This window comes from Macaca mulatta, chromosome 7, assembly GCF_049350105.2.
Source record: "Macaca mulatta isolate MMU2019108-1 chromosome 7, T2T-MMU8v2.0, whole genome shotgun sequence".
In the NCBI taxonomy this organism is placed as follows: Eukaryota; Metazoa; Chordata; class Mammalia; order Primates; family Cercopithecidae; genus Macaca; species Macaca mulatta.
In genome coordinates, this window is record NC_133412.1 from 167,530,971 (window position 1) to 167,557,554 (window position 26,584).

Genomic DNA, 26,584 nt, shown 5'->3' on the forward strand with positions numbered 1-26,584 from the left:
AATTTGGAGAGCATTCAGATGAATAAATGAACATAGCAGCTATAAAATAGATACCCACCTAGCATCCCTCTCTAAAACAGCCATGGAAAAAAAGTAGACTTTTAGCTTAGCAAAGCAGAGTATTTCCTCTGAAACGCCTCCTCCTGGAAAGGCTTTTTTTTTTTTTTTTTTTTTTTTTTAGGTTCTGGGATTTACTCTTACCTTCCTGGCATTCTTCAACCTCCTTGTTTCTTCCTATCCAACCCAGTCTAGACTGTGGTAGTGCCTTAGACCACCTTAGACTAGGTCCTTTTATCCTTTTCTTCTCTAACTGTACATATTACCTTGATGATCTCTCCCATTTCATGGTTTAAATATCATCTACTTGCTGAAGATTCCTCACTTTATCTGAAGCATTGACATCTACTCTGGATAGGCTAGATGGATAGCCAACTTTTTGAGCCTGTTGCCCACTTAGCATTTCCACTGTATATCTGATAGACATCTCAGACTTAATCTGTCTAGAATTCAATCTTCATCTTTCTTATCTGCTTTTGCTCCTTCTGTAGTCTTCTCCATCTCAGGAAATAACCATCCCACCTGCTTAGATCAAAACCTTAAATAAATTCTTCTCTCTGTCATTCTACCTCCAATCCCTCAGTACATTCTGCTGCTTGTAAAAGATATTCAGAATCCAGGCCAGGCACGGTGGCTCACGCCTGTAATCCCAGTACTTTGGCCAAGGCAGGCGGATCACAAAGTCAGGAGATCGAGACCATCTTGGCTAACACGGTGAAACCCTGTCTCTACTAAAAATACAAAAAGGAATTAGCTGAGCGTGGTGGCGGGCGCCTGTATTCCCAGCTACTCGGGAGGCTGAGGCAGGAGAATGGCGTGAACCTGGGAGCCCGAGCTTTCAGTGAGCTAAGATCACGCCACTACACTCCAGCCTGGGTGACAGAGTGAGACTACATCTCTAAAAAAAAAAAAAAAGAGATTCAGAATGCAACTGCTTCTTACCACCTTTTCCTGCTACCACTCTGGATCAATGCACCATCATCTCTTGCCTGAATTATTTTAAGACCTTTTCCTATTGTTTCTCTTTTTCTGTTTTTGACCAGCTACAGTCTAATTTCAACACGGTAGGCAGATGATTCTTGTAAAACATTGTCAGATCATTTCACCCCTCTGCTCAAAATCTACCAATGGCTTCTTGTCATACTCAAAATAAAAGGCAATTTCCTTACAGTGGCTCTCAAAGCCTCTTATTTACCACTCTGAGCTCTCCTGCTAGTCTCACCTTCACTCTGTTTTGGCACAATGGCCAATTTGCTCATTTGGACCAACAGTAGAGACAAGCTCTCCATATTTGCTGTGATGCTCTTTTCCAGATATTCACATAGCTTATTCCCTAATTATCTTTAGGTCTTTGCTTAAATACCATCTTTTCAGTGGAACCTTCAGTGACAACCTTCTCTGGCCACCTGCTTTAAAACCAATTAATCCCCGCCCCTGGTACTCACTTGCCTTTATTCCTTGCTTTATTTTTCTCCATAGCATTTAACACTATCTGACAGATTTTCCTTGTTTCTTTTCTCTTCTCTGCTCCCATACTAGAATGTAAGTTCCAGGAGAGCAGAGAATTTTGTTGGTTTTATTTACTGTTGTATCTCAGCATCCAGCATGATGAATGCTTGACACATAATAGACACTCCATGAATATATCTTGCATGAATAAATGAAGTCTCAGGCTATCTAAAACTTGATTTTTCTTTGTTTCATGTTACTGTTATTCTTAGTTATTAAATTCATTCAAGAGTAAATACTATTTTATTATAGAATGAAACTTTGCTACCTGTTGCCCAAAGTGAAATCTACTCTGAAGATTCCTGCTGATAAGCATCTACTTCAGCAGTTAGAAATGTGTGTGAGAAAACTCCTGTGTCAAGAAAAAGATAAAGATGTTCTGGCTATTGTAAAAAGAGTAAGTATCACTCTTGCCAGAATGTTGCATTTTTTTTTCTATTAAGGTAGTAAGAATCATAACTTCACTATTTCAGCTTGACAGGATAGCAATATATTAAAATATTTTTATCCTTGCTAAAGTTGTAAGAATTAGTGAATGATTTGGTTGACAGGTGCTACAACTGGATATGAAAGTTTTGAAGGGCACCTAGACATTAAACTTTTATTACTAGTAATATAAGCCCATGTTTGACACATGTTAGGTGCTCAATAAACACTGTTCAATTAATAATGAATGTTTTATTCATCAGATTTTCTTCATAAGTGATTATAATCCAGTGAAACTTTGTTGGTAAAATTGGGAAAGTCACATTTTATAGAAACTTATCCCTGGAAGGGCGCTTTGAGTTAATTCAGGGGTCTATTTGACTTTATAGAAGTTCTGTGCCTAGAAATATTGTGTCTACTTGAGATCATATTAGTAAGTAGCAGAATCAGGAGGACTAGAATAGAGACCTCTTACCTACTTCTGAGTGCATCTTTGTAAATAATGTAAGATTGTATCCTGTGAGTTTTTTGTTTGTTTTAGCATGAGATCGTAGTATATGGATTCTTTGGAAATGTTGGAAAAACTAAACAGTAAAAATTTGGGTTAGTGAGCCACATCTTAGAATAATTTTTATTCTTCAAAAATTGTTTATGCTGAATATATAACTAATCTTTTATAAATTCAAGTGAAATTATTTACTTTTATGAATCTGAATATAAACTTCAGGACACGTTGTTTTTGAGCGTTTATTTGTAGTGAGGGAAATTTCCTTATTAATGTCATAAATAAATTAGTATACGTGGCGAGTAAAAAGAGAATTCTTACTTTTTTTCTCTTTTTTTCTAGAAATCATTGCCAGATGTCACATGAGGAATCTTTTAATTAAGTGATTTGATGACTTAGTATTAATTAGTATAGTTTTAATTTTAATGAAATGTGAATTCTTCTTTCATTAACTGATATAACCAGAAATACCTAGAGTTGGACGTGCATTTAAATCTAAAAGTACACACACACACTTGTTTCTACCAGACAGTTCCTTCCTTACTGTTTAATATTGAAGTATAGAAGTTTAGGCAATGGAGTTAAATTGTCAAAATAATAAACATGAGAGGGCTAATTACTTTTCCAGAATAATTTATTAATTCAAGAGACAATATAAGTTAACCCTATACAGGTGTAACAATGATGTAATTAAATTAATGGATTATTAGTCTATAGTGGATTATTCTGGAGTACAGCTCTTATTTTCAGTATGCTGCATATAATGAAGCCAGTCTGTCCCATGGAAATTCTGTAGTATAATGAGACATTAGTATAGAAAACTCCCAGAAAGCTACACAAAACTTTTGGATAAAAATTGAATAGTTTTATCAGTTTTTTAATATGAAAAGTAACTTTATATAAATAGAGAGTATTTCATGGCATACATTATGAATGTTTCATAAATTTCAGCAGAAAAAACTTTCACTAAATTTAATATTTGTCATGGATAGTTTTGGGCATATGCATATCCAAATGTACTTTATTTTGGCCATTAGGGTTACTTGTGTAGAGTAAGTTTTAGAAGTACTGCCCTCTATCAGAGACAGAACCCTGGGTTAGATTGACCATTGTTTCGATTGGAATAATTTGTTTCAAACTAGTGTATTCCAAAAGACAAATAGTAAATTGAGAGAATATTTTTAGAGCAGATAGAAAATTTCTACAGAAGGGAACTAAGGATTATTCGGCCAAATGATGGCTTGTTTCATTCATATATAGCTAAAAGACTTTTTAAAAATTCAAAAGCTACATTATGTTTCTGAAAATTCAGAAAAAATTGGCACTGGGAGTTACTAGAAATTAGTTAGATTATATGCATTTGGTATTTGAAGTATGCCTGTAGACTTGGTCTTCTTAAGGTTAAAAACTTTCAAAAGTTAAAATTGACCCTGGCATTATTATATAAAGGTTGATTGTAAGTACAATGTAGAATTGGGCAGAACTTTAATTTTCTGACTTAGTCTACCCCATAGTGCAGAAGTCTCCTATTTGAACCTGCCTCTGTAAAATAACTTGCTGAGAAATGATTGGTTGTTTTAATTTAATTACTTTAGAATAATTTTAAAAACTTTCCTTATAGACTGTGTTAGAGTTGGACAGAATGGAAATGTCTATGGATGCTGTAAGTATACTCTCTTTACCTTATTGTGTTGGTCCATTTTCATGCTGCTGAAAAAGACATACCCAAGACTGGGCAATTTACAAAAGAAAGAGGTTTAATTGGACTCACAGTTCCACATGGCTGGGGAGGCCTCACAATCATGACAGACAACAGGGAGGAGCAAGTCACATCTGGGCGGCAGGCAAAGAGGGAGGGAAACTCCCTCTTACAATACCGTCAGATCTTGAGAGACTCATTCACTATCATGAAACAGCGTGGGAAAGACGCACCCCCATAATTCAGTCATCTCCCACCCAGTCCCTGCCACATGTGGGAATTAGGGGAGCTACAAGATGAGATTTGGGTGGGGACACAGAGTCAAACCATATCACTTCTATTAAAAGGAATATTTTAAACTTGGCAGAAACTCATCACTAATGTTTCACAACTTCATTTTAAACTTTAAACAGTTTCAGAAAAAGTTTTATGAGAAAGATTTGTTGGATCAAGAGAAAGAAAGAGAAGAACTACTTCTTTTGGAAATGGTATGTTGCTTTCATATGCACACACATATACTCTTTTCTGATTAATAAAACTGTGTTTTGTTATTAAACTTAATCATTTCTTTCCATCTCACCATTTCACATTACTCTTTTTTCTTCTTAAATGACAGTCCCAGTTTTTTGAAATCTGTTCTTTTATGAACTAGAAAGAAAACTATATTTGAGAGCCTTTTAAAAAAACTACTTTGCTGAAGTATAACTGACAACTACACATATTTAAAGTGTACTATTCAATGAGTTTTGACATATTGATGAAACCATCACCACAATGAAAATATGAAACATTTCTATCCTTTTAAAGATTTCTGCCCCTTTGTAATCCATGTATTCTACTCTAGTCCCCAAAAACCAATGATCTAGTTTCTGAAAATGTAGATTAGCTTGCGTTTCCGTAATTTATATAAATGGAATAATATATTAGGTATTAATACTATTTTTGGTTCTGTATCTTTCTACCAACATAATTACTTTGAGATTCATCCATATTGTTGTATGCATCAAGAAGTCATTCCTTTTTATTTCTGAATAGTAGTCTATATTATGGAATATCACAATTTGCTTATCCATTCACCTCTTTATAGACATTTGGCTTCTAATTTGGGGATATTACAAATATAGTTGCTTTGAACATTAGTGAAAAAGTCCTTGGTTAGACATGTTTTCATTTTTCTTGGGTAAATACCTAGGAATAGAATGCCTGGATTGTATGGCATGCTTAATTAAAAAAAAAAAAAAAGTAAAGAAAAAAAAAACAACAAAACAAAGGATGGGTGTGGTGGCTCACACCTGTAATCCCAGGACTTTGGGAGGCCAAGGCGGGTGGATCACGAGGTCAGGAGATCAAGACCATCCTGGCTAACATGGTGAAACCCCGTCTCTACTAAAAAATACAAAAAATTAGCTGGGCATGGTGGCAGGTGCCTGTAGTCCCAGCTACTTGGGAGGCTGAGGCAGGAGAATGGCGTGAACCCAGGAGGCGGAGGTTGCAGTGAGCCGAGATTATGCCACTGCACTCCAGCCTTGGCAACAGAGCGAGACTGTCTCAAAAAAAAAAAAAAAAACAAAAAAACCTGTTTTCAAGTGGTTGTACCATTTTACATCCACATTGTCTATGCTGTAGTTACCAGCCATACTATGGGGTATGTAATGGTATCTTGTTGTTTTTTTTAAATCCCTTTTTCTATTCCTGATGCCTAAAGATGTCAAGCATCTTGTCTTTGCTTACTGGCCATCTTTATCTCTTATTTGATAAAGTTTGTTTTCAGAATTTTAAGTGGGTTGTTTATTATTATTGAGATGTGAGAGCTTTTAATCCATTCTGAATACAATTTCTTTGACAGATATACATATTATGAGTGTTTTCTTGGAGTTTGAAGCTTATCTATTCATTTATTCATGGTGTCTTTTGAAAAACAGAAATATTTAATTTTGATGAAGCCCAGTTTATCAATTCTTTCTTTGACAATTCTTTTTTGTTCCAGGAATCCTTTGTCTATCCTAAGATCATAGACTTTTTCCTCTATTGTCTTTTAAAAATTTTCATTTTAGGTTTTACATTTAGGTTTATGATTCAAGTACATTTTTATATAATATATGTTTATTTTTTTCCATAGGGAATATTCATTTATTCCAGCACCATTTGTTGGAATAACAACAATGGGGAAAAGCCTTCTTTTCTCCATGGAATTGTCTTAGCGTCCTTAAAAAATATTAGTTGTACACATATATGTCTATTTCTTGACTTCCTATTATTGTATTCCACTTATTTATAAGTTTATCTTTTAAGTAATACCAAACTGTCTTGATCATTGTAACTTTATAGTGTTTTTTAAATTTGGTAGGGTAAGTTTTCTATCTTTGTTCCTTCTTAAAATTGCTTTGACCAGTCTAGGGCCTTTGCATTTTGATATGAAGTCCAGAATTTATTTCTAGGTATTTTATGTTTTTGGCATTATTGTAAATGGAAGTATGCATTTTTTATTTCACTTTCCAGTGTTTTTGTTCCTGGAGTATAAGAATACTGTTTTTTTTTTTTTTTTTTTTTTTTTTATATTAACCTTGTGTCTTATAAACTTTATAAATTTGTTTATTTGTTCTAGAAATTGTTTTTTAGATTTTCTAAAACTAAAATTTTATATGTAAGCCATCATATCTTCTTTAAATACAGCAGTGTTACTTCTTTCTATTCAATATTTATGCCTTTTGTTTATTTCTTTTGTCTTATCACAAGGTCCAAGACCTCCAGTAAAATTAAAGTGTTAGAAGTAGGCATCCTTGTATTTTTACTGATCTTAGCGGGAAACAGTTGTCTTTCATCGTCAGGTGTGATGGTAGAAATAGGTTTTATGTAGATTCCCTTTATCAGATTGAAGAAGTTACCTTTTACTCCTAGTTTGCTAAGAGTTTTTATGAATGGTTGTTGTGTTTTTTTTTTTTTTTTTTTTTTTTTTTTTTTTTTTTTTGAGACAGAGTCTCTGTCACCCAGGCTGGAGTGCAGTGGCGTGATCTCGGCTCACTGCAAGCTCCGCCTCCCGGGTTCATGCCATTCTCCCGCCTCAGCCTCCGAGTAGCCAAGACTACAGGCGCCTGCCACCACGCCCGGCTAGTTTTTTGTATTTTTAGTAGAGACAGGGTTTCACCATGTTAGCCAGGATGGTCTCGATCTCCTGACCTCGTGATCCACCCGCCTCGGCCTCCCAAAGTGCTGGGATTACAGGCTTGAGCCACCACGCCCGTGTTATATCTAGAAATGATACTTGGTTTTTCTCCTTCATTCTGCTAATACACTGAACTACCCTGATTTTTCAAATGGTAAACTAATGTTGTATTTTGGAGACAGACCCTATTTGGCAATGGTTTATTATCTTTTTTCTCTATTGGATTCTTGGCTAATGTTTTTGTTAAGGGATTTTGCATCTGTATTCATAGATTCATAGTGAAATTGGCCTATAATTCCCCTTTTTGTCATTTTTGGGATCAAATTTGGTATTAATGTTATTCTGGCCTCATAAAACAAGATGAATAGTATTCCCACCTTCTCTGTTTTCTGACCAATTTTGTATAAATTGGTTTTATTTTTGCCTTGAGTGTTCTATAGAATTCACTAGTGAAGTTATCTAAGCCTGGAGTTTTCATTTTGGAAAGTATTTTGATAATCGATTCTGTTTCCTTAAGAGACATTAGAGAATGTAGATCTTCTCTTTCTTCTGTTGTCAATTTTGGTAAGTTGCTTCCCTTCCACCCCAGTTTACATATTATTTAAACTGACAAATCTGTTGGCATGAAGTTATTTGTAATATTCTCCTATTATCCTTTTAATTATGGTGTTAATCTATGGGGATAACCATTTTATTCTTGTGTTAGTGATTTGTGTTCTTCACATCTCCGTTTTTTTGGAATTTTTTTTTTTGGCTTATTTCTTTAGAGATTTTAATATCCACACCTAACCTTTTAGTCTACATATTGTTGTTATTATATCATGTCACTTAACAATAATACAAATCTCTTTACCCCCTCCACACCCATTCTTCATGTTACAGTTGTCATATGAATTATATCTGCATTGAAGAGCCCACCAGACAGTGTTGTAATCTTGCTTTAAGTTGTCATATGTATCTTGAAGAATACACTCTTAGTGTAAACTTTTATGGTTTACTCAGATGTTTACCATTTCCAGTGCTCTTCATTCATTGCTTAAGATCTAAATTTCCCTCTGGTGTTTTTTTCCTTAAGGTAAAATAATTTTCTTTAGCAAATCTTGAAGTGCAGGCCTTCTGGTGACAACTTCTCTTATTTTTTCTTTATCTAAAATGTCTTATTTTTACCTTCATTCCTGAAGGATATTTTCACGGGTATAGAAGTCTGGGCTGACAGCTTTTTCCTTACTACATTCTAATAATGTGTTTCTATCTGTCTTCTGGCCCCCATAACATCTGATACAATAGCTACTCTCATTTGAATTGTTGGTGCTTCTGTATGAAGCATTGTTTTTCTCTGGACACTTAAATTTTTTTTTTCTTTTATCTTTTGTTTTTAGCAGCTTGCTTTTGATGTGTCAAGGCATTATTTACTTGAAATTTATCCAGTTTGGATTTGGTCATCTTACTGAATCTGTTAATGTATATCATTCCCCAAATTTGGGAAGATTTGGTCATTTTTTGTTTAAATATATATTCTGTTCTAATTTTTCTCTCTCTTATTTCTGGGTTACCAATTGTACATATTATTATTGTCCATAGGCCTACGAGTCTTTGTTCTTTCTCAATTTTTAAAAATACTCTGTGCTACTCAGTGTGAATAATTTCTCTTGATGTAACTTCAGTGTTACCAACCCTTTCCCTGTCATCTCCATTCAGCTGCTGAGCCTATCCAGTGAATTTTTTATTTCCAATATTATATTTTTCAGTTGTAAAATTTCCATTTGGTTCTTTTTATATTTTCTATTTCAATGCCAATAATTTGTGTGCTTAAAGTGGAAATCCTCTGAAAAGCAAAGTTTATTATTTCAGCAGTCTTTCAAAGCATGATTAGAATTCAGGATTGCCAGTGGGAGAAGCTGTAGGGAAGACTCTCAAAAAATTTTAGGACCAAATGACCTAGCCCAAGACAAAAACAGACAATAGAAAGAGAACCACAGATAATCCTGATACTGGAGTTAGTAGACAAGGACTTCAAGATAACTGTGATTAATATGATCAAGATAATAGAGGCAAACGTGTAGAAAATGGATAACTCTGTTAATCCCACCCAATGAAATTTTTCAGTTTCATGCTTTATTTCTGTTTCAGAATTTCCATTTGATTTTTAAATATAGTCCACTTCTATGTGGAAATTCTTTATCTTATTTTCTCCATATTTTTCCTTAGTTTACATGCGCATTTTAAAAGAATGTTTATTCTACACTTGTTGACTGTAGTATTCTAGCATGTCAGTTATACCAAGTTTGTTCAGAACTTGCTGTGTTTGTTGATTTTCTTGCCTATTTGTTCTGTTGGCATAAGGGCCTCCTTTGTTTTGGTAATGTTTTGTTTCATGATATTGGAGCTGGTTATACAAGTGCGTCTATTTTGGGAAAATTCATTGAGCTATGAATTTGTACACCTATAATTTGTGCACTTTCTTTATACATATATATATATATATATATATTTTTTTTTTTTTTTTTGAGATGGAGTGTCACTCTGTCACCCAGGCTGGAGTGCAGTGGCATGAGCTCGGCTCACTGCAACCTCCACCTCCCAGGTTTCCTGCCTTAGCCTCCTGAATAGCTGGGATTACAGGCATGCACCACCATGCCTGGCTAATTTTTTGTGTGTTTTTAGTAGAGATGGCATTTCTTCATGTTGCCTGGTCTGATCTCAAACTCCTGACCTCAGATAACTCACCCATCTCAGCCTCCCAACGTGCTGGGATTACAGGCCTGAGCCATGGTGCCCGGCCTCTCTATGTATATTTTACTTAAACAAAGCATTTAAAAATATCCAAGACCATTTTCTTTTCTTTCAGTCTTTTTAAAGAAAGATATTATTTAGCCATTTACCAATCTGAAATTGAAGTGACCAAAGTAAGGGATATTTTACTAATGCGATTTAGGAAATACCATCTAGAAAATGAAGGGTCATTATTACATCGATATCAAACTCATTGTTTTAGCTTGACAGACCCCCAAGGGCTGAATTCTGTAGATATGAAAAGAGCACAAATCTGAAAGAACCCTGAATTCTTTAGACACTAACATTGGAAAAAACTACTTCTTTTAGGCATTTTTATGAACTTTATTTGAATCTCTAATGCTTAATTTCTCAGAAGAATTTTCTAAACCTACTTCAGTTGTACCTTTAATGCAAGATACTGTCTTAATAACAGGAACAATTAGAGAAAGAAAAGCAACAGAATGATGGAAGGCCCATGAGTGATAAAGTGTTTGAAAAGAAACGTAAGTAATTTTTCTATGTCTTCACCACTTAGTTACGTAATTAATGTTGCATCCTGGTATTCTGAAAGACCATGCTGAATTTTTTATTTGATATGGAAAATTGCTTTACTTTTTTTCATTTTTGAAAAGTCATTTTTGAAAATTGGCTGTTTAATGTGGTACAGATGTTAAGAATACATAAGTGAAAGGCAGGAACCAGAGTGGACATTCAGATCCTTCAAAAGGAAAGCTTCAAGTTTGATAACAACTGTAAGATTGTGAAACTGATCACTGAATAACAAAGATTGAAATGTGTAAATCTTGCCAAATAAGAATATTTGGAAAAGAAAGCTGCTTAGCTAGGGATAGTGATTCATATTGTCTGAATTGTCTTGTATATTTATGGAGATTAATAAGGACTTAGAGGAAATTATAGAACTTAAAGCAGAATTTATTTTAGGTAGAGACACTAAGACACCAACGCAAAGTCTGCCCAAGAACATCCCCATTTCTGTTCCTGGACCCTCTTCTGTCACCCCATCGACAAGTAAGAAATAACTTCTTTTATATCTTTTTATAATTTTTCTTCCTTTTATAAAAATTAATTGCTGGCAAAGTCACTCTATTAGATGAAATACAATAGGATAATATATCTCATTCTAAATCACTTTTCACCTTCTATCATTAGTTGTTTTGGTAGTTTTTAATTGCTAGTAAGGGTAAGAGATACTTCAGTGAGCTCAAATTAAAGAAAAAAAGGGCTAAAGCCATCTGTGTTTTACTGAAAATGATGGTAGTTGGGGAGGAAATGGGGGTTGAAGCAGCTGAGGATGAACTGAATACATTTTCCTTTTTTCTGCTTGTTACTCTAGGTAAAGAAATCAAGAAATCCAAATTGATTCGAAGCCAGTCTTTTAATAATCAAGCTTTTCATGCAAAATATGGCAACTTAGAGAAATGTGCTAGGTATGATCTGTCAGCTCTTCAATTTTTAACATAATTTTTATCTTTATTCACATCTTCATATATATGAGTTCACATTTTATAAAAATCAGAATAAATTTTGAGGTTTTTTTTAATAGGCCAATATTTTGTCAGTTTTCTTCTGTAGGAATTGTTATTTTTAAAAATAAGAGACCTCCAACAGTTTTCACAAAAATAGGTATTCTGGCATTCTAGGAAGAATACTGACATGATACTATTTAATAATATCATAGAATCCATATATTATTTCATGAGGGAGGTAGTAGTATGTCACATATTCCACTTAACTTTTAATAGGTATGAGTATGCTCCATTTGCTAAATGTGTATAGACATTGCTTTGCTACTAATATTGTTTCTGTCTATAAAGAAGCCATTGGCATGTTAATATGATAAAGTGATCACAGCAGAGTTATCCTGACAATAGATGAATGTCTGGTTTCCCCTTTAGCCTAGGAGACAAAATTACAAGCAGTTAAGATGAGGAGAGAATCAATAAAAATTAAATTACCATGATTTTTTATATGTGCTGACAAACAGCTGTATGTCAATTGACAAGCAAAGTAATTTTAAGGAAACAAATATCTTTAAAACTATTCCTTTGTCTATCAAGATAAATTACATGTTTCAGGACAAAATATTTTTCTTTTAAAGATAGCTTCTTATAGAATTTCAGCTGTGTTTCGGGGCATTATCAATAGATCCATCAAAAGTACCTGGCCAATAGAGATCTCAAGATAGAAAAAAGAGATTATAACTAAAGATAAGTTTTATTTCCAAGAAAATTTTACCCATCTTAGCTGCCTTGCTTGAACCTCAAAAGAAAAACTGTAATTCTGATGAAGCAAAAGTTTAAGGACATGCTTTTAAGTTATGGACAAAGTAAGTGTTGTGAGGCATGAATATTAAAAAAATGAGAAATGAAAGCAACAAATGTTTCGTAAGTAGAGGAAAGCATTAAAAAGAAGATTAAAACAGCACGAGTGTTAGATGACTGAGATTGTAAGAAAGTGTGTTTTTGTATTTTAAACTAAATCATGTTGTTTTCTAGTAAAAGTTCTACAGCAGGATATACACCTGTCTCAGGGTTAGGAAAGACTTCTGTGCTTTCACTAACTGGTAAGTAGCAATCTAAGTTCTTCAAAAAATTGCTAAATTTAACAAAATATTATTTTCCTTAAATGACCTATTTATTTAGTACTAGATACAGTGTTTTCCTAAATTTATATCTTTATCAGATCCCTAAGAAATTAAATTTTTGTCTAGCAATTGAGAAAATATTTGACTAAACTATTTTGTCTTCACTGTTCAAGACTCAGTTTAATACTTTTAAAATAGAAAAAGAACAAAAGTGATAGGGTATGTTTTACCATACTGGGAAGGCTTACTGAGGCACAGACAAAAAGGTTTCACAGTAATTTTTAAGGAAGTTAGAAACAACAGGACTTCACTGTAAATCTAGGTGAACAGCTAAACGTTTACAATATGATGTATTTGGAAGTTTGTGGCAGGGGTCAGCACATTTCCCTGAAGGGCCAGAGGGTAAACGTACAGGCTTTGTTGGCTAAATTGGTCTGTCACAGTTACTGAACTCTGCTGTTACTGAGTAAAAGCAGCGATAGACAGTACATAATGAATAGATGTGGCTATATTCCAATAAAACTTTATCTACAAAAACAGGCAGTGGGCAAGATTTGACCCACAGACTGTAATTTGCTGGCCTCTGGTTTATATAACAGAGCATAGAATTGTACTATAAATAATGTAGACTATATTGTTAAAATTACTAGTGGCTAAATGTGTGTTTTTAACTTTATACTTTGGAAATATTGGTTGAAAATTTTACTACTGATCTATGGTAGCTTTTTTTAGCGTAAATAGTGAATCTGCTCAAAGATCTGAAATTTTTAACAGCTTAATTACATTTTCTTTTTAGGTTACATTTTGAGTATTCTGTCTTCTTTTTCTTTTTAATTCTTATTTTTTTGAGACGGAGTCTCGCTCTGTCGCTCAGACTGGAGTGCAGTGGCGAGATCTCGGCTCACCGCAAGCTCCGCCTCCCACATTCATGCCATTATCCTGCCTCAGCCTCCCAAGTAGCTGGGACTACAGGTGCCCACCACCACGCCTGGCTAATTTTTTTTGTACTTTTAGTAGAGATGGGGTTTCACCGTGTTAGCCAGGATGGTCTCGATCTCCTGACCTCGTGATCTGCCCGCCTCAGCCTCCCAAAGTGCTGGGATTACAGGCATGAGCCACTGCACCCGGCCTTCTTTTTAATTCTTATGGGGAATGTATATACTCATTGGCTGTTCTGTAAACTTTTTCATTTGCTGGAAGAGAAAATCTTTCTAGCATTAAAGCATTGGCAATTCACGTACAGTATATAGAATGGTTCTGCAAGGTAGACTATGATTATCACAAGAAATAATTTGATAACAACAGAAAGCTGATGAACTAAAATTTTCCCCGTATCTTGGACTATAAATAATAAAACCATTGATTACTTTCAGCTCAGTAAAACTGTGAATTCTTTAGGAGGCACTAAGGAACATTCAGAGTTTAAGAACTTTATTTAAAATATGGAGTGCCTTTAAAAACTTAAGTGTACAAAACCGGTTGGAATTAACTTTGAGCTAATGGTGCAGATGATTATAGATGTTCATAAGGGGTTCTTCAGACTTGCGTGGATCTCACCTGTTCTCTTGGTACTTCTTCACTTAGCTGTAATGAGCGTATTTATTCATGATCTTGTAACATTTTCTGTCAAGAAATTTCTTTGTCTAAATCATTAAGAATATTGATTCAGAAGTGGTTTTTAAAAGTTTTAATTAAGTGCATTAATTTATTTCGTTTTAACTTTGCTAGTTTTTAAGTGACTTTAAGAACCAAGAGAGTAGATGTGGTCCACAGATTCTAAAACTTACATCCAAAGTCTTAAGTTATGGGTTTTATGAGGTGTATTTGTCTCTTCTCATGCTGTTAATAAAGACATACCCAAGACTGGGTAATTCATAAAGGAAAGAGATTTAATTGACTCACAGTTCCACATGGCTGGGAAGGCCTCACAATCATGGCAGAAGGCAAAGGGAAAGCAAGACGTGTCTTACATGGCAGCAAGCAACAGGGTCTATATAGGGGAACTGCCCTTTTATAAAACCACCGGATCTCGTGAGACTTATTCACTATCATGGGAATAATATGGGAAAAACCCACCCCCATGATTCAGTTACCTCCAATCCGGGCCCCTCCCACAACATGTGGGGATTATTACAGTTCAAGGTGAGATTTGGGTAGGGACACAGAGCTAAACTATATTGTGAGAGTAAATATTTTATTAAAATATTTGAAAAATATTCTATCTTAATGTCTCAGTATTATTTTCAGTTGAGGGAGAACTGTAGGTTTAATGAAATACCTCCTAGAGTTCTTGGTTAGAAAAAGGTGCTTATTATTGTTATTTATTACTTAAAATAGAAACTGAAAAAATTTACTATATAATAACACATCTATAAAGAGAAAATGGAAGCAGAACATCTTTTAACAAATGTTTCAGATATTTGCGTAGAGAAGAGATCTTATTTGTGGGACTCAAAACAGGTTTCAAGATGATTATGTCATTTGAGACGAACCTTAAGGTATGCTAGGATTTTGACAGGCAGAGATGTGTATAGAATAACATTCCATTCACAGTACCAGTCATAAATAAAAGATGATTGTTGATGTTTTCAGGGAGCAACAGCTGACTAGTTTGGCTGAAGTGTGGAGTGGGTATAATGGAGTGGTGTTAGATGAAACTGTAAGGAGGTCGGGCGCAGTGGCTCACACCTGTAATCCCAGCACTTTGGGAGGCCAAGGTGGGCAGATCATGAGGTCAGGAGATCAAGATCATCCTGGCTAACATGGTGAAACCTCATCTCTACTAAAAATACAAAAAAAAAAAAAAAATTAACCAGGCGTGGTGGCAGACGCCTGTAGTCCCAGCTACTCGGGAGGCTGAGGCAGGAGAATGGCATGAACCTGGGAGGTGGAGCTTGCAGAGAGCCGAGATTGCACCACTGCACTCGAGCCTGGGCGAGAGAGCAAGAGTCCATCTCAGAAAAAACAAAAACCGAAACAAAAAAAACCCCAAAAACAAACAAACAAAAACTGTAAGGAAAGGTCAGAATCAGAACTTAGAATGCCAGGTTGGATACTTTTTACTTAACGCGACTCCACTATTCATTGTGTGGGGACTTCTGCCTGTCTTCAGTTATACTACTCAAAACTGTTCGGGAAAGTCTGAGAAACTGTCACAGCCAAGGAGAGCTAAGGAGAACTAACAAGTAAATGTGATATAGTATCCTGGATGGGATCCTGAGACAGAAAAAGTTGTTATTAGATAAAATAACAACTACTATGGCTTTTAGTTAATAATGTATCAGCATTGGTTCATTAAATATGATAAATATTGCATACTTATGTAAGCTGTTAATAGAGGAAATTGGGTGAAGGGGATATATGAGAATTATTTATTCTGTTGTGTCAATTTTTCTGTAAATCAAAACTATTCTGAAAAAGACAGTTTATTTTAAAAAATAACATTTACAGTATCTTCAAAAACAGTGCTCAAGGACAAATTTAACAAAATGTGCTAGAGATACATAAAAAATTTAAAATACTGCTAAAAGAAGCTAAAGACCTAAGTAAATGGAGAAATATAACATGTTTATGGATTGAAAAACTTAATATTGTTCCAGTGTCAGTTTTTTTCTGAATTGATCCAGAGATTCAGTGAAATCCTAGTTAAAATTCTGGTAGTCTTTCTGCAGAAATTTATAAGCTGATTCTAAAAATCTGTATTGAAATGCAAAAGGACCCCAATGTAGCCAAAATAGTTTTGAAAAAGAAAAAAGCTGGAGAACTTAAATATAAATTTGATTTCAACAATTACTATAAAATTCTGGTAATCGAGGCATTGTGTTCTATGTTGTCATACATAGTCAGTTGATTTTAACAAAGGCTTCAAGATAAATCAATAGTGATAGAATAATATTTTTTAAAATGGTGCCGGATGGACCAACTCCTTGAAAGACGCAATTCATCCAGGCACATTGGCTCACGCCTGTAATCCCATCAATTTGGGAGGCAGAGACAGGTGGATCACCTGAAGTCAGGAGTTCAAGACCAGCCCGACCAATATGGCGAAACCCCGTCTCTACTAAAAATACAAAAATCAGCTGGGTGTGGTGGCATGTGCCTATAGTCCCAGCTACTTGGGAGGCTGAGACAGGATAATTGCTTGAACCTGGGAGGCGGAGGTTGCAGTGAGCCAAGATCGTGCCAGTGCACTCCAGCCTGGGAGACAGAGCAAGACTCCATCTCAAAAAAAAAAAAAAAAAAAAGAGAGAGAGAGAGACACGATTCAAAACTCACAGAAGAAGAAATAGACCACAGGAAGGGGAACATCACACATCGGGGCCTATTGTGGGGAAGGGGGAGGGATAGCATTAGGAGATATACGTAATGTAAATAATGAGTTAATGGGTGCAGCACACCAACATGGCACATGTGTACATATGTAACAAAGCTGCATGTTGGGCACATGTACCCTAGAACGTAAAGTATAATAATAAAAAAAAGAATAGACAATCTGAATAGGCTTATATCTATTAAAGAAATTGAATCAGTAATTAGTAATCTTCCAAAACAGAAAGCATCTAGCCCAGATGGGTTCACTGATAAATTCTATCAAATATTTAAGGAATAAATTATACCAGTTATCTACAATCTCTTTAACAAGATAGAAGCAATGGGAATACACCCTAACTCATTCTGTGAGGTCAGCATTACCCTACTACCAAAATCAAAGTCATTCCAAGAAAAGAATAATACATACCAACATCTCTCATGACCACAAATGCAAAAATCGTCAAAAAATATTAGCAACTCAAATCCAACAATATATAAAAAGAATTATACACCAAAACTGAGTAGGATTTATACCAGTTGTAGAAGACTAATTCACCATTTGAAGAACACTTAATGTAATATATCACACTAACAGGCCACGGAAGAAAAATCACGTGATCATAGTAATACATGAAGAAAAGACATTTGACCAAACCCAACACCTATTCATGATAAAAACCGTAAGTAAGCTAGGAATAGAGAACTTCCTCAACTTGATAAGGAAAATCTACAAAAAACCTGCAGATAACATCACAGTAGTGAGGAACTAGAAGCATTCCCCCTAAGATCAGGAACAAGACAATGATGTCCTCCCGTCACCATTCCTTTTTACCATCATACCGGAAGTTCTAGAAAAGGAAAGAAAAGATATACTGATTTTGGAAGGAAGAACTCAAATTGTCTTTGGTCACAGATAACACGATCATCTATGTAGAAAATACACAAGAATTGACAAAAACACTTCTGGAACTAAGAAGTGATTATGGTGAAGATGCAGAATATAAGGTTAATATTCTGTAAGGTTAATGTGCAAAGTTCAATATGTCCTGTATTCCAGCATTGAACAAGTAGGAATTTAAAATTAAAAGCAAAATACCATTTACTATTAGCACTCAGAAAAATGAAATAGGCATAATTCTAACAAAATACGTACGAGATCTATATAAGGAAAACTACAAAACTCTGATAGGAGAAATCAAAGAACTAAATAAAGAAGGAGATATCTCATGTTTATTGCTAGAAAGACTCAATATTGTCAAGATGTCAGTTCTTCCCAACTTGATCTATGAACTAAATGCAGTCTCAGTCAAAATCCCAACGAGTTATTTGGTAGATATCAACAAACTGATTCCAAAGTTTACCTAGAGAAGAAAAGTCCCAGAATAGCCAACATAATAATGACAAAGAACAAAGCTGGAAGATTGACACCACCTGACTTCAGGACTTACTATAAAGCTACAGCAATCAAGACAGTGTGGTATTGGCAAAAGAATAGTCAAACAGATTGAAGAAACAGAATAGGGAGCCCAGAAATAGACCCATGTAAGTATAGTCACATGATCATTAACAAAGGAACAAGGCCAATACAATGGAGAAAAGATAGTCTTTTCAAACAAATGCAGCTGGAACAATAAGACACCCACATGCAAAAAAAAAAAAAAAAAATATATATATATATATATATATATATATCTTTTACACCCTTCACAAAAATTTTTCTAAATGTAAAATGCAAAACTATAAAATTCCTAGAAGATAACATAGGAGAAAATCTAGATGACCTTGCTTATAGTAATGATATTTTAGATACCATGTCAAAGGCACAATCTATGAAATAAAGAATAAGCTGAAATTCATTAAAATTAAAACTACTATTTGAAAAATACTGTCAAGAGAATGAGAAGGCAAGCCACCGACTGGGAGAAAATGTTTGCAAAACACATAATCTGATAAAGGACTTTTATCCAAAATATACAAAAAACTTGTAAAACTCGACAGTAGGAAAACTAACAACCTGATTAAAAAATGGGCAAAGACTTGAACAGATACCTCACTGAAGAAGATATGTCAATGGAAAATAAGCATATGCAAAGGTGTTCATCATATGTCATCAGGTTTGTGCAAATTAAAACAATGAAGTCCCATGACACACCTATTAGAATGGTCAAAATCCAAAATGCTGACAACAAATGCTGGTGAGGATGTGAAGCAACGGGAACTCTCATTCGTTGCTGGTGGCAATACAAAATGGTACAGCCACTATGGAACATCAGTTTGGTAGTTTCTTACAAAACCAAACATACTCTTACCATATGATCTAGCAGTCGTGCTCCTTGGTTTTTATCCACAGGAGTTGAAAACTTACGTCCGCACAAAAATCTGAGCATGAGTGTTTATATCAGCTTTATTCATAATTGCCAAAATTTGGAAACAAACAAGTTGTTCTTCAGTAGGTAGATGAATAAACAAACTGTGGTACATCCAGACAGTGGAATATTATGCAGTGCTAAAATGAAATGAGCTATCAGGCCATGAAAAGACATGAAGGAACTTTTAATACATACTACTAAGTGAAAGAAGCACATTGAAAAGGTAGCATTCCAACTATGTGACATTCTGGAAAAGATAAAACTATGGAGACAGTAAAATGATAAGTAGTTGTCAGGGGTTTGGGGGAAGGAGAATTGAATAGATGGAGCACAGATAATTTTTAGGGCAGTGAAAACACTCTGTATGATACCAAAATGATAGAAACATGTCATTTATATATTGTCCAAATTCATAGCATGTATGCCATTAAGAGTGAACCCTAATGTGAACTATGGGCTTTGGGTGGTAATGATGTATCAATGTGGGTTCATCAATGCAACAAATGTACCACTGGTGGGAGACATTGAAGTTGGGAGGCTGTGTATGACTGGGAAGATATGGGAGATCTCTGTACCTTCTGCTCAACTGTGCTGTAAACTTAAAACTGTTCTAAAAAATAAAGTCTACTTAAAAAGTGGTGCTGGAACCATTGGATATCCATATTAAAGAAACAAAAACCAAAACAAACCCTAAACCTTAATTCTTTGTTAAATTTGTATAAATTTAAGGCATACAAGTACAGTTTTATTACATGGATATACATGGATATATTACATAGTGGTAAAGTCTGGGCATTTAGTGTAACCTAATAGTGTACATTTTACCTATTAAGCAATTTCTCATCCATCACCCCTTCTGACACTCCCACCCTTCCTAGTCTCCAGTGACGAGTATTCTACATTCCGTGACCACATGTACACGTTACTTAGCTCCCACTTATAAGTGAAAACATGCAGTATCTGACTTTCCGTTCCTGTGAATCTCAAGTCTTATCACCATACACAAAATTATACTATACTCAAAATGTATTGTAAACCTAAACATAAAAGCGTCTATATTTTCTAAAGAAAATATAGCAGAAAGTCTTTGTGATTTTGGAATACACAAAGATTTATCTTGACCATAAAGCAAAAATATTAACATACTGGACTTAATCAAAATTAAAGCATCTGGGCTTTGAAGTAGAGCATTAAAAAATAAAAAGCAAGGCATAGATATGGAGGAAATATTCATAGAATATAAACCAAAGAATTTGTATCCAGAATATACAAAGATGCCTTAACAAAAATTAGGCAACCAATTTTAAAATGGGAAAAAGGTTTGAACATGAACTTCACAAAAGATACACAAGTAAGTACATGAAAAGATGCTTAACATCCTAATCATTAGGGAAATGGAAATTTAAAAGCAGTAAGAAAAGCACCCAAGGAGGTGCCACTTCACACTTGCTAGAATGTCTGAAACTAGAAAGACTCACAATATGAAGTGTATGTGAGGATGTGGAGTAACTCTCCAGAATACTCATGTTCCTGGCAGAAATGTCAGGAAAGAAAAGAAATTCTGGACATCAATTTGGCAGTTTCTTGTGAAGTTAAATATGTATTTAGTATATGACCCAGCAGTTCCACTCCTATGCATTTACTGAGAAGAAACTAAAACATATGTCCACACACAGACTTGTACATGAGTGTTCATAGCAGCTTTATTTGTAATATATAAAAACTGGAAAAAATAGAAATGTCTATCAACAGATATTATGGGTAAACAAATTTTGACATATTCACACAATACCAGTCAGAAATAGGAATGAAGTATTGATACATAAAACATGAATGAATTTCAAAATTATGCTGAATGAAAGAAGCCAGACAGAAAAGAGTATATACTGTATGTTCATTTATATAAAATTCTAGACAATACAAACTATTTTATAGTTGACAGGAGTGGTTTGGAGAGGGCGGAGGAGGATCATGATGGGGTATGAGGGACTGTTTCATAGTGATAGACATGCTCACATCTTGATTGTGGTGATGACTTCATGGGGGTGTACATATGTCAAAACCTTAACTTCTTGCGGTTTGTTGTATGTAAATTTTACCCTCATAAAATTGACTTAAAAAGTGAAAAAGTCAGCTATCATTAACCTTTTCTTCTCTTTGGTTACCCTCTTTCTTAGTATATTTGATATATCTGACTTTATATGTATTACTTTCAGATGATTCATTCCGGACTCGTAATGCCAGTAGTGTTCCACCTTCCTTTTCTCCTAATACTCCCTTACCAAGTACTTCCCGTGGGACAGGTAACTCAGTTGATCCCAAGAGCAGTGGAAGTAAAGATACACAACCACGGAAGGCTACCTTGTAAGTAATCAAGTGATGTCAGACTGAGTGTATTATCCTACTCTTTTTCTCAACAGACTTTCCTTCCCACTTAAGTACTTTCCAAAGAATAGAAAATGTCTATAATGAGGAAATGTTATAAATTAAAGGGTATTACTGTCACATGTGACTCTGTTATGTTAGTTTATATAGAATAACTTACATTTGGCAAAGGCATTGTAACCTTAGGAAATCAACAGGAAACATTTAAATGGCTCCCACTAATATCTGAAATCTAATTTTTTTCTATGAAATGTTTACATTTAGGGAATTTGTCTCTAAGAAGGCATCCCTTTAAACACCTAGCTTAAGGATATGGTATTTAATCACCCAGTGTGCAGAAAGATGGGTACAGCTGATGTCACGTTAAGAAATAAGTGGCAGCATGGAACCCAGAATTGTGAGTTCAGTAAACTGGAGAGGTTTACAGACTATACTTATGTCTTGAAGTTGAAGTTATAAAGGGCCTCCATTTTCCTTTTCCCCCATGATTCCTTTTAATGTGCTATTTGTATCTTGTTTGATTTGTTGAAGTCTTTCTTTTAGCTTAAATATTTAAGAAAGGGGTACCATAAAAATCACCTTGATAAGAGACTGTATCAAGTTATAAATGATTCTGCCAGGATACCCAAACCGTAGTTACAAGTTAGCTATTTCATATAGGACACCTGAACCTTCTGGTTGGAACAGACTTTTAACAATATTTAGATGTTCTTTTAAACATATTTTAGTGAATGCATGGGCATTTTTGAATAAAGTTTCTTAAATGCATTCTTTTGCAAAAACTCTGTGCTGGAGTCCCTTTTAGGATCTGATTTAGGCTGTTTTGCATTGCTATAAAGAAATACCTGGGCTGGGTAATTTATGAAGAAAAGAGGTTTAATTGGCTCATAGTTCTGCAGACTTCACAGGAAGCATAGCGGCATCTGCTTCTGGGGAAGCTTCAGGAGGCTTATTATCCTGCTAGATGGCGAAGCAGGAGCAGGCACATCACATGGTAAAAGTAGGAGCAGGAGAGAGAGAGAGTGGGGTTGGGGGAGGTGCCACACACTTTTAAATGATCAGATCTTGCGAGAACTCACTATCACAAAGAAAACACAAAGCCATGAGGGATCAGCCCCCATGATCCAAATACCTCCCACCAGGCCCCACCTCTAGCATTGTGGATTACAATTCAACATGAGATTTGGGCAGGGACAAACATCCAAACTATATGTATTCCAAAGTTTAATTGGTCGTTGGGTATATGCCCAACTTCATTCAAAATTTAGAAATAAGTTTAGAAATAAATTTATTGACTAGCGCTCACGGAAAGAGAACCAATGTACTATTACAAAAACATAATAGTAATAGAAAAAAATGAACATTGATATTACAGGTTAGTGTCAATGCAGAGTGTACTTTTATTTACAGAGAATGCTCTTTAGCTATACAGTTATTGCTCCCATGATTATACTATGGAAGTTCCACTTAAAAGTCATGAAAGGTCCAGGTGCAGTGGCTCATGCCTGTAATCCCAACAATTTGGGAGGCCAAGGCAGGTGGATTATCTGAGGTCAGGAGTTTGAGACCAGCCTGGCCAACATGGTGAAACCCTGCCTCTACTAAAAAAATACAAAAATTAGCCAAGCGTGGTGTCGTGCTCCTGTAATCCCAGCTACTCAGGAGGCTGAGGCAGGAGAATCGCTTCAACTCGGGAGGCAGAGGTTGCGGTGAGCTGAGATCGCGCCACTGCACTCCGGCCTGGGCAACAAGAGTGAAACTCCGTCTCAAAAAAAAAAAAAAAAAAAAAAAGTGATGAAAACAGAGGCAGGACACGGTAATGGTGTATAGAGAGCCTTGTGTGTCTTGTTCCCAGCAGCAGCTAAGTGGCTGTGCAAAGTTCAGCTCAGTGCACTGACCCTCACTGTGCATATCTGTCACATGACAGGGCCGCCTCATGGTTCCTCCTTCTTTAAGGTGCCTTCTAGCTCTGGCATCCTGAAATCCTCTTGTTATTTATTTATTTTTTTTTTTTGAGACAGAGTCTCGCTCTGTCACCCAGGCTGGAGTGCAGTGGTGCAATCTCAGCTCACTGCAAGCTCCGCCTCCTGGGTTTACGCCATTCTCCTGCCTCAGCCTCCCGAGTAGCTGGGACTACAGGCGCCCGCCACTTCGCCCGGCTAGTTTTTTTTTGTATTTTTTAGTAGAAACGGGGTTTCACCGTGTTAGCCAGGATGGTCTCGATTTCCTGACCTTGTGATCTGCTCGTCTCGGCCTCCCAAAGTGCTGGGATTATAGGCTTGAGGCACCGCGCCCGACCCTGAAATCCTGTTTATTACCCTAAACCCTCTTCCTCAGAAAAGATTGCCCTGAAATTCTTCTGTTGAAGAGCATATTTAGTAACTTCAAAAGTAATGTATTCTCTTGTCCACTTATTATTTTTCTAAATGCCATAGGCATTTTTTACAGTAAAGACTGTTGAAACCCAGTATATTTATGCCAGTTCTCCTTTATTTCAGATTACTCTCTTTATGTGTTCTTTCATTGTTGAGCATGCTTTTCCTTTTCATAGACTGAATTTTTTCTTGTTCAACATACATAGTATGTAGTTATTTATATAATTTATATATGTATAAATGATTAAAAAGTGAATCTAGAAACAAACATTTTGATAACAAATCATATCAGGTTTAGTCTTTTCTGATTCTAAAGGAGGCATGTTGATATCCACAGTTGCTTTTTTAACTTGTGACTGGATATACAAGTTTGTAATTATATTTCCATCTGATGCGGCACTTATATGGATCTCTCTTGAGTGCACACTGCCACATGGCTGGATGGGTGATGATATCCACATTGGTCTTTCTTCTGTAAAATAGTATCCACTATTCAAAACAGGCCATATCCAAATGAAAATACATTCTTTTCATTTAAAATAAGCCTGTGAGGTGATTTTGGAAAGTATAAATTATCTCAATTTTTGCTTCTCAAATTCTATGCAATACATTCCTCAGCTTTTCAGTGTCATTGAGATGACACATTTGGTATTTAGGAATATTAGTGTCTTAAAGGAAGCACAGGTATGTATTATATCTTGTCTCTTAAGGCAGTTCATATATTTATGCCTGTGTCACTTCCATTATGGTTATACAAAATTTAAAATGTAGGAAAAGATGAATTAAATTGAATGCTATGTTATATATACACAGAATTTTTGGCAAGTAAAGATAATTCCAAGTAATCTTTAATGTGTAATTCATTTTTTCCATTAATCAGACTTCTCATGTATTAGATTTATTCAAAGTAGAGTATCTATATATTTTTAATTTACTTTGTACACATAATAACATTTTTCATATTTTTTTCTTTTTCTCCCTTTCTTATTCCCTCCTTCCCCACCCTCCCTCTCTTCCTTCATTTCTTTCTTCCCAAAGAAAATCCAGAAAATCCAATCCTTAAATCAACTGCTTGATGAAGGAGGCAAAACAAAGGCAGCAGAAGATAATGTGGTTGGTGCACAAAAGCTAAAGCAATGGTTGGGGCTTTGTTTTTAGGTTTTGGGGTCTTTTTTTGTTGTTGTTAATGAGTGGAAAGAGAGACATAATGACAGCTGATGTTAAACTTTCCATATTTCAAATTAGATTCCCTAGGAGGTATAATATATATTTCTTGAGTAATAATGTGGTTACAGAATTCCAGTGTTATAGTGAAGTGTAATGAAAAACATCTCTAGGTATGTGCTTTAACCACTGCTGTAAAAGAGACAAGTCTGCATTTATTTGTGCAGGAAACCAGCTATTTAATTGTTCTAAAGTTTTAGCATTTAAAAATCGTATGAAAGTCTATATCAGCTGAAATCGTCCTAGCTTCATAATCACTTGGAGGGGGACTTGGAAGGTAAGAAAGATACTGCATTTTCTCATGACTCTCCAAGCCCACTTGAAAAGTCACACTGAAAGGATGCAAATAGCCGTCTGCGATTTTGGCAGCCCTCCGGATTGTGGTGTCAATATGTTGTACCCGGACATTCCCAAATTTAAATTTGGCAATGAAAATTCCACAAAGATTTCTGATAACTTTGAGCTATAAATACCTTAAAAATAATAGATTGATGATTTTCTTTATTTCCTAGAGAATTTATTTTATAAATACTTTGTTTACATTTTAGATTGTATTTGTCCTTATTTAATTTAAAATGATGAATCTAGTCTGAATCAGCTGTTATTCCAAGCTATCATGCTTAAGCTATGTCAACAGCATTTATTTGTACTAATGCTAATATTTCCATCAAAATTTGCCTGTGGAATATATACAGTTCTTAATTTTAAACTGTCAGTTCTTGAGATATACTGTATGAAGCTATTGTCAGCTTCTCTATTTCAAAATGCAATCAGCATATAACTATATTGATATTAGAAAATATTTGTTTTTTAAAATGTATCGATGTATGATAAAGATGATCTAATTTGTGAATGCATATGTGTGTGTGGTTCCTTTTTATAATGTGAAATAATGAATAATGAATTTACTCAAAATAAAACATAGGTTAATGAGATACCTGTGTTTGTGAAAAAAGTTTTAAATACTCTCCTGCAGTTTTTATTCTATAATTAAAGAGTAAGATAGTTCAGTTTTAGGTAGTGAAAAAAAGAAATATACCAGTGTCAACTATAAGAGCATAGTTACTCAGTGTGAGACCTTTTCATGCCATTTGTTTTCCTTTTTCCATCCATATGGCTTCTTTTTTGGCTATTTTTAGTGATTCTTCGTAATATCCTTTGCCAAAGGACAACCAGGTAAA

General features: G+C 34.9%; 1 protein-coding gene across 1 annotated transcript in view; it reads left to right on the plus strand.

Annotated features, from left to right (window-relative positions):
- Positions 1-26,338, plus strand: part of PPP4R4 (protein phosphatase 4 regulatory subunit 4) — a 106,596-nt gene extending 80,258 nt beyond the window's left edge. The window contains exons 17-25 of the mRNA XM_015144418.3: positions 1,819-1,963; positions 4,119-4,160; positions 4,610-4,684; positions 10,568-10,637; positions 11,077-11,163; positions 11,489-11,582; positions 12,651-12,718; positions 21,636-21,783; positions 25,218-26,338. Coding sequence (XP_014999904.1) covers positions 1,819-1,963; positions 4,119-4,160; positions 4,610-4,684; positions 10,568-10,637; positions 11,077-11,163; positions 11,489-11,582; positions 12,651-12,718; positions 21,636-21,783; positions 25,218-25,242 — 754 coding nt within the window. The 3' untranslated portion in view covers positions 25,243-26,338. The remainder of the gene's footprint in view (positions 1-1,818; positions 1,964-4,118; positions 4,161-4,609; positions 4,685-10,567; positions 10,638-11,076; positions 11,164-11,488; positions 11,583-12,650; positions 12,719-21,635; positions 21,784-25,217) is intronic.
- The last annotated feature ends 246 nt before the right edge of the window (positions 26,339-26,584 follow it).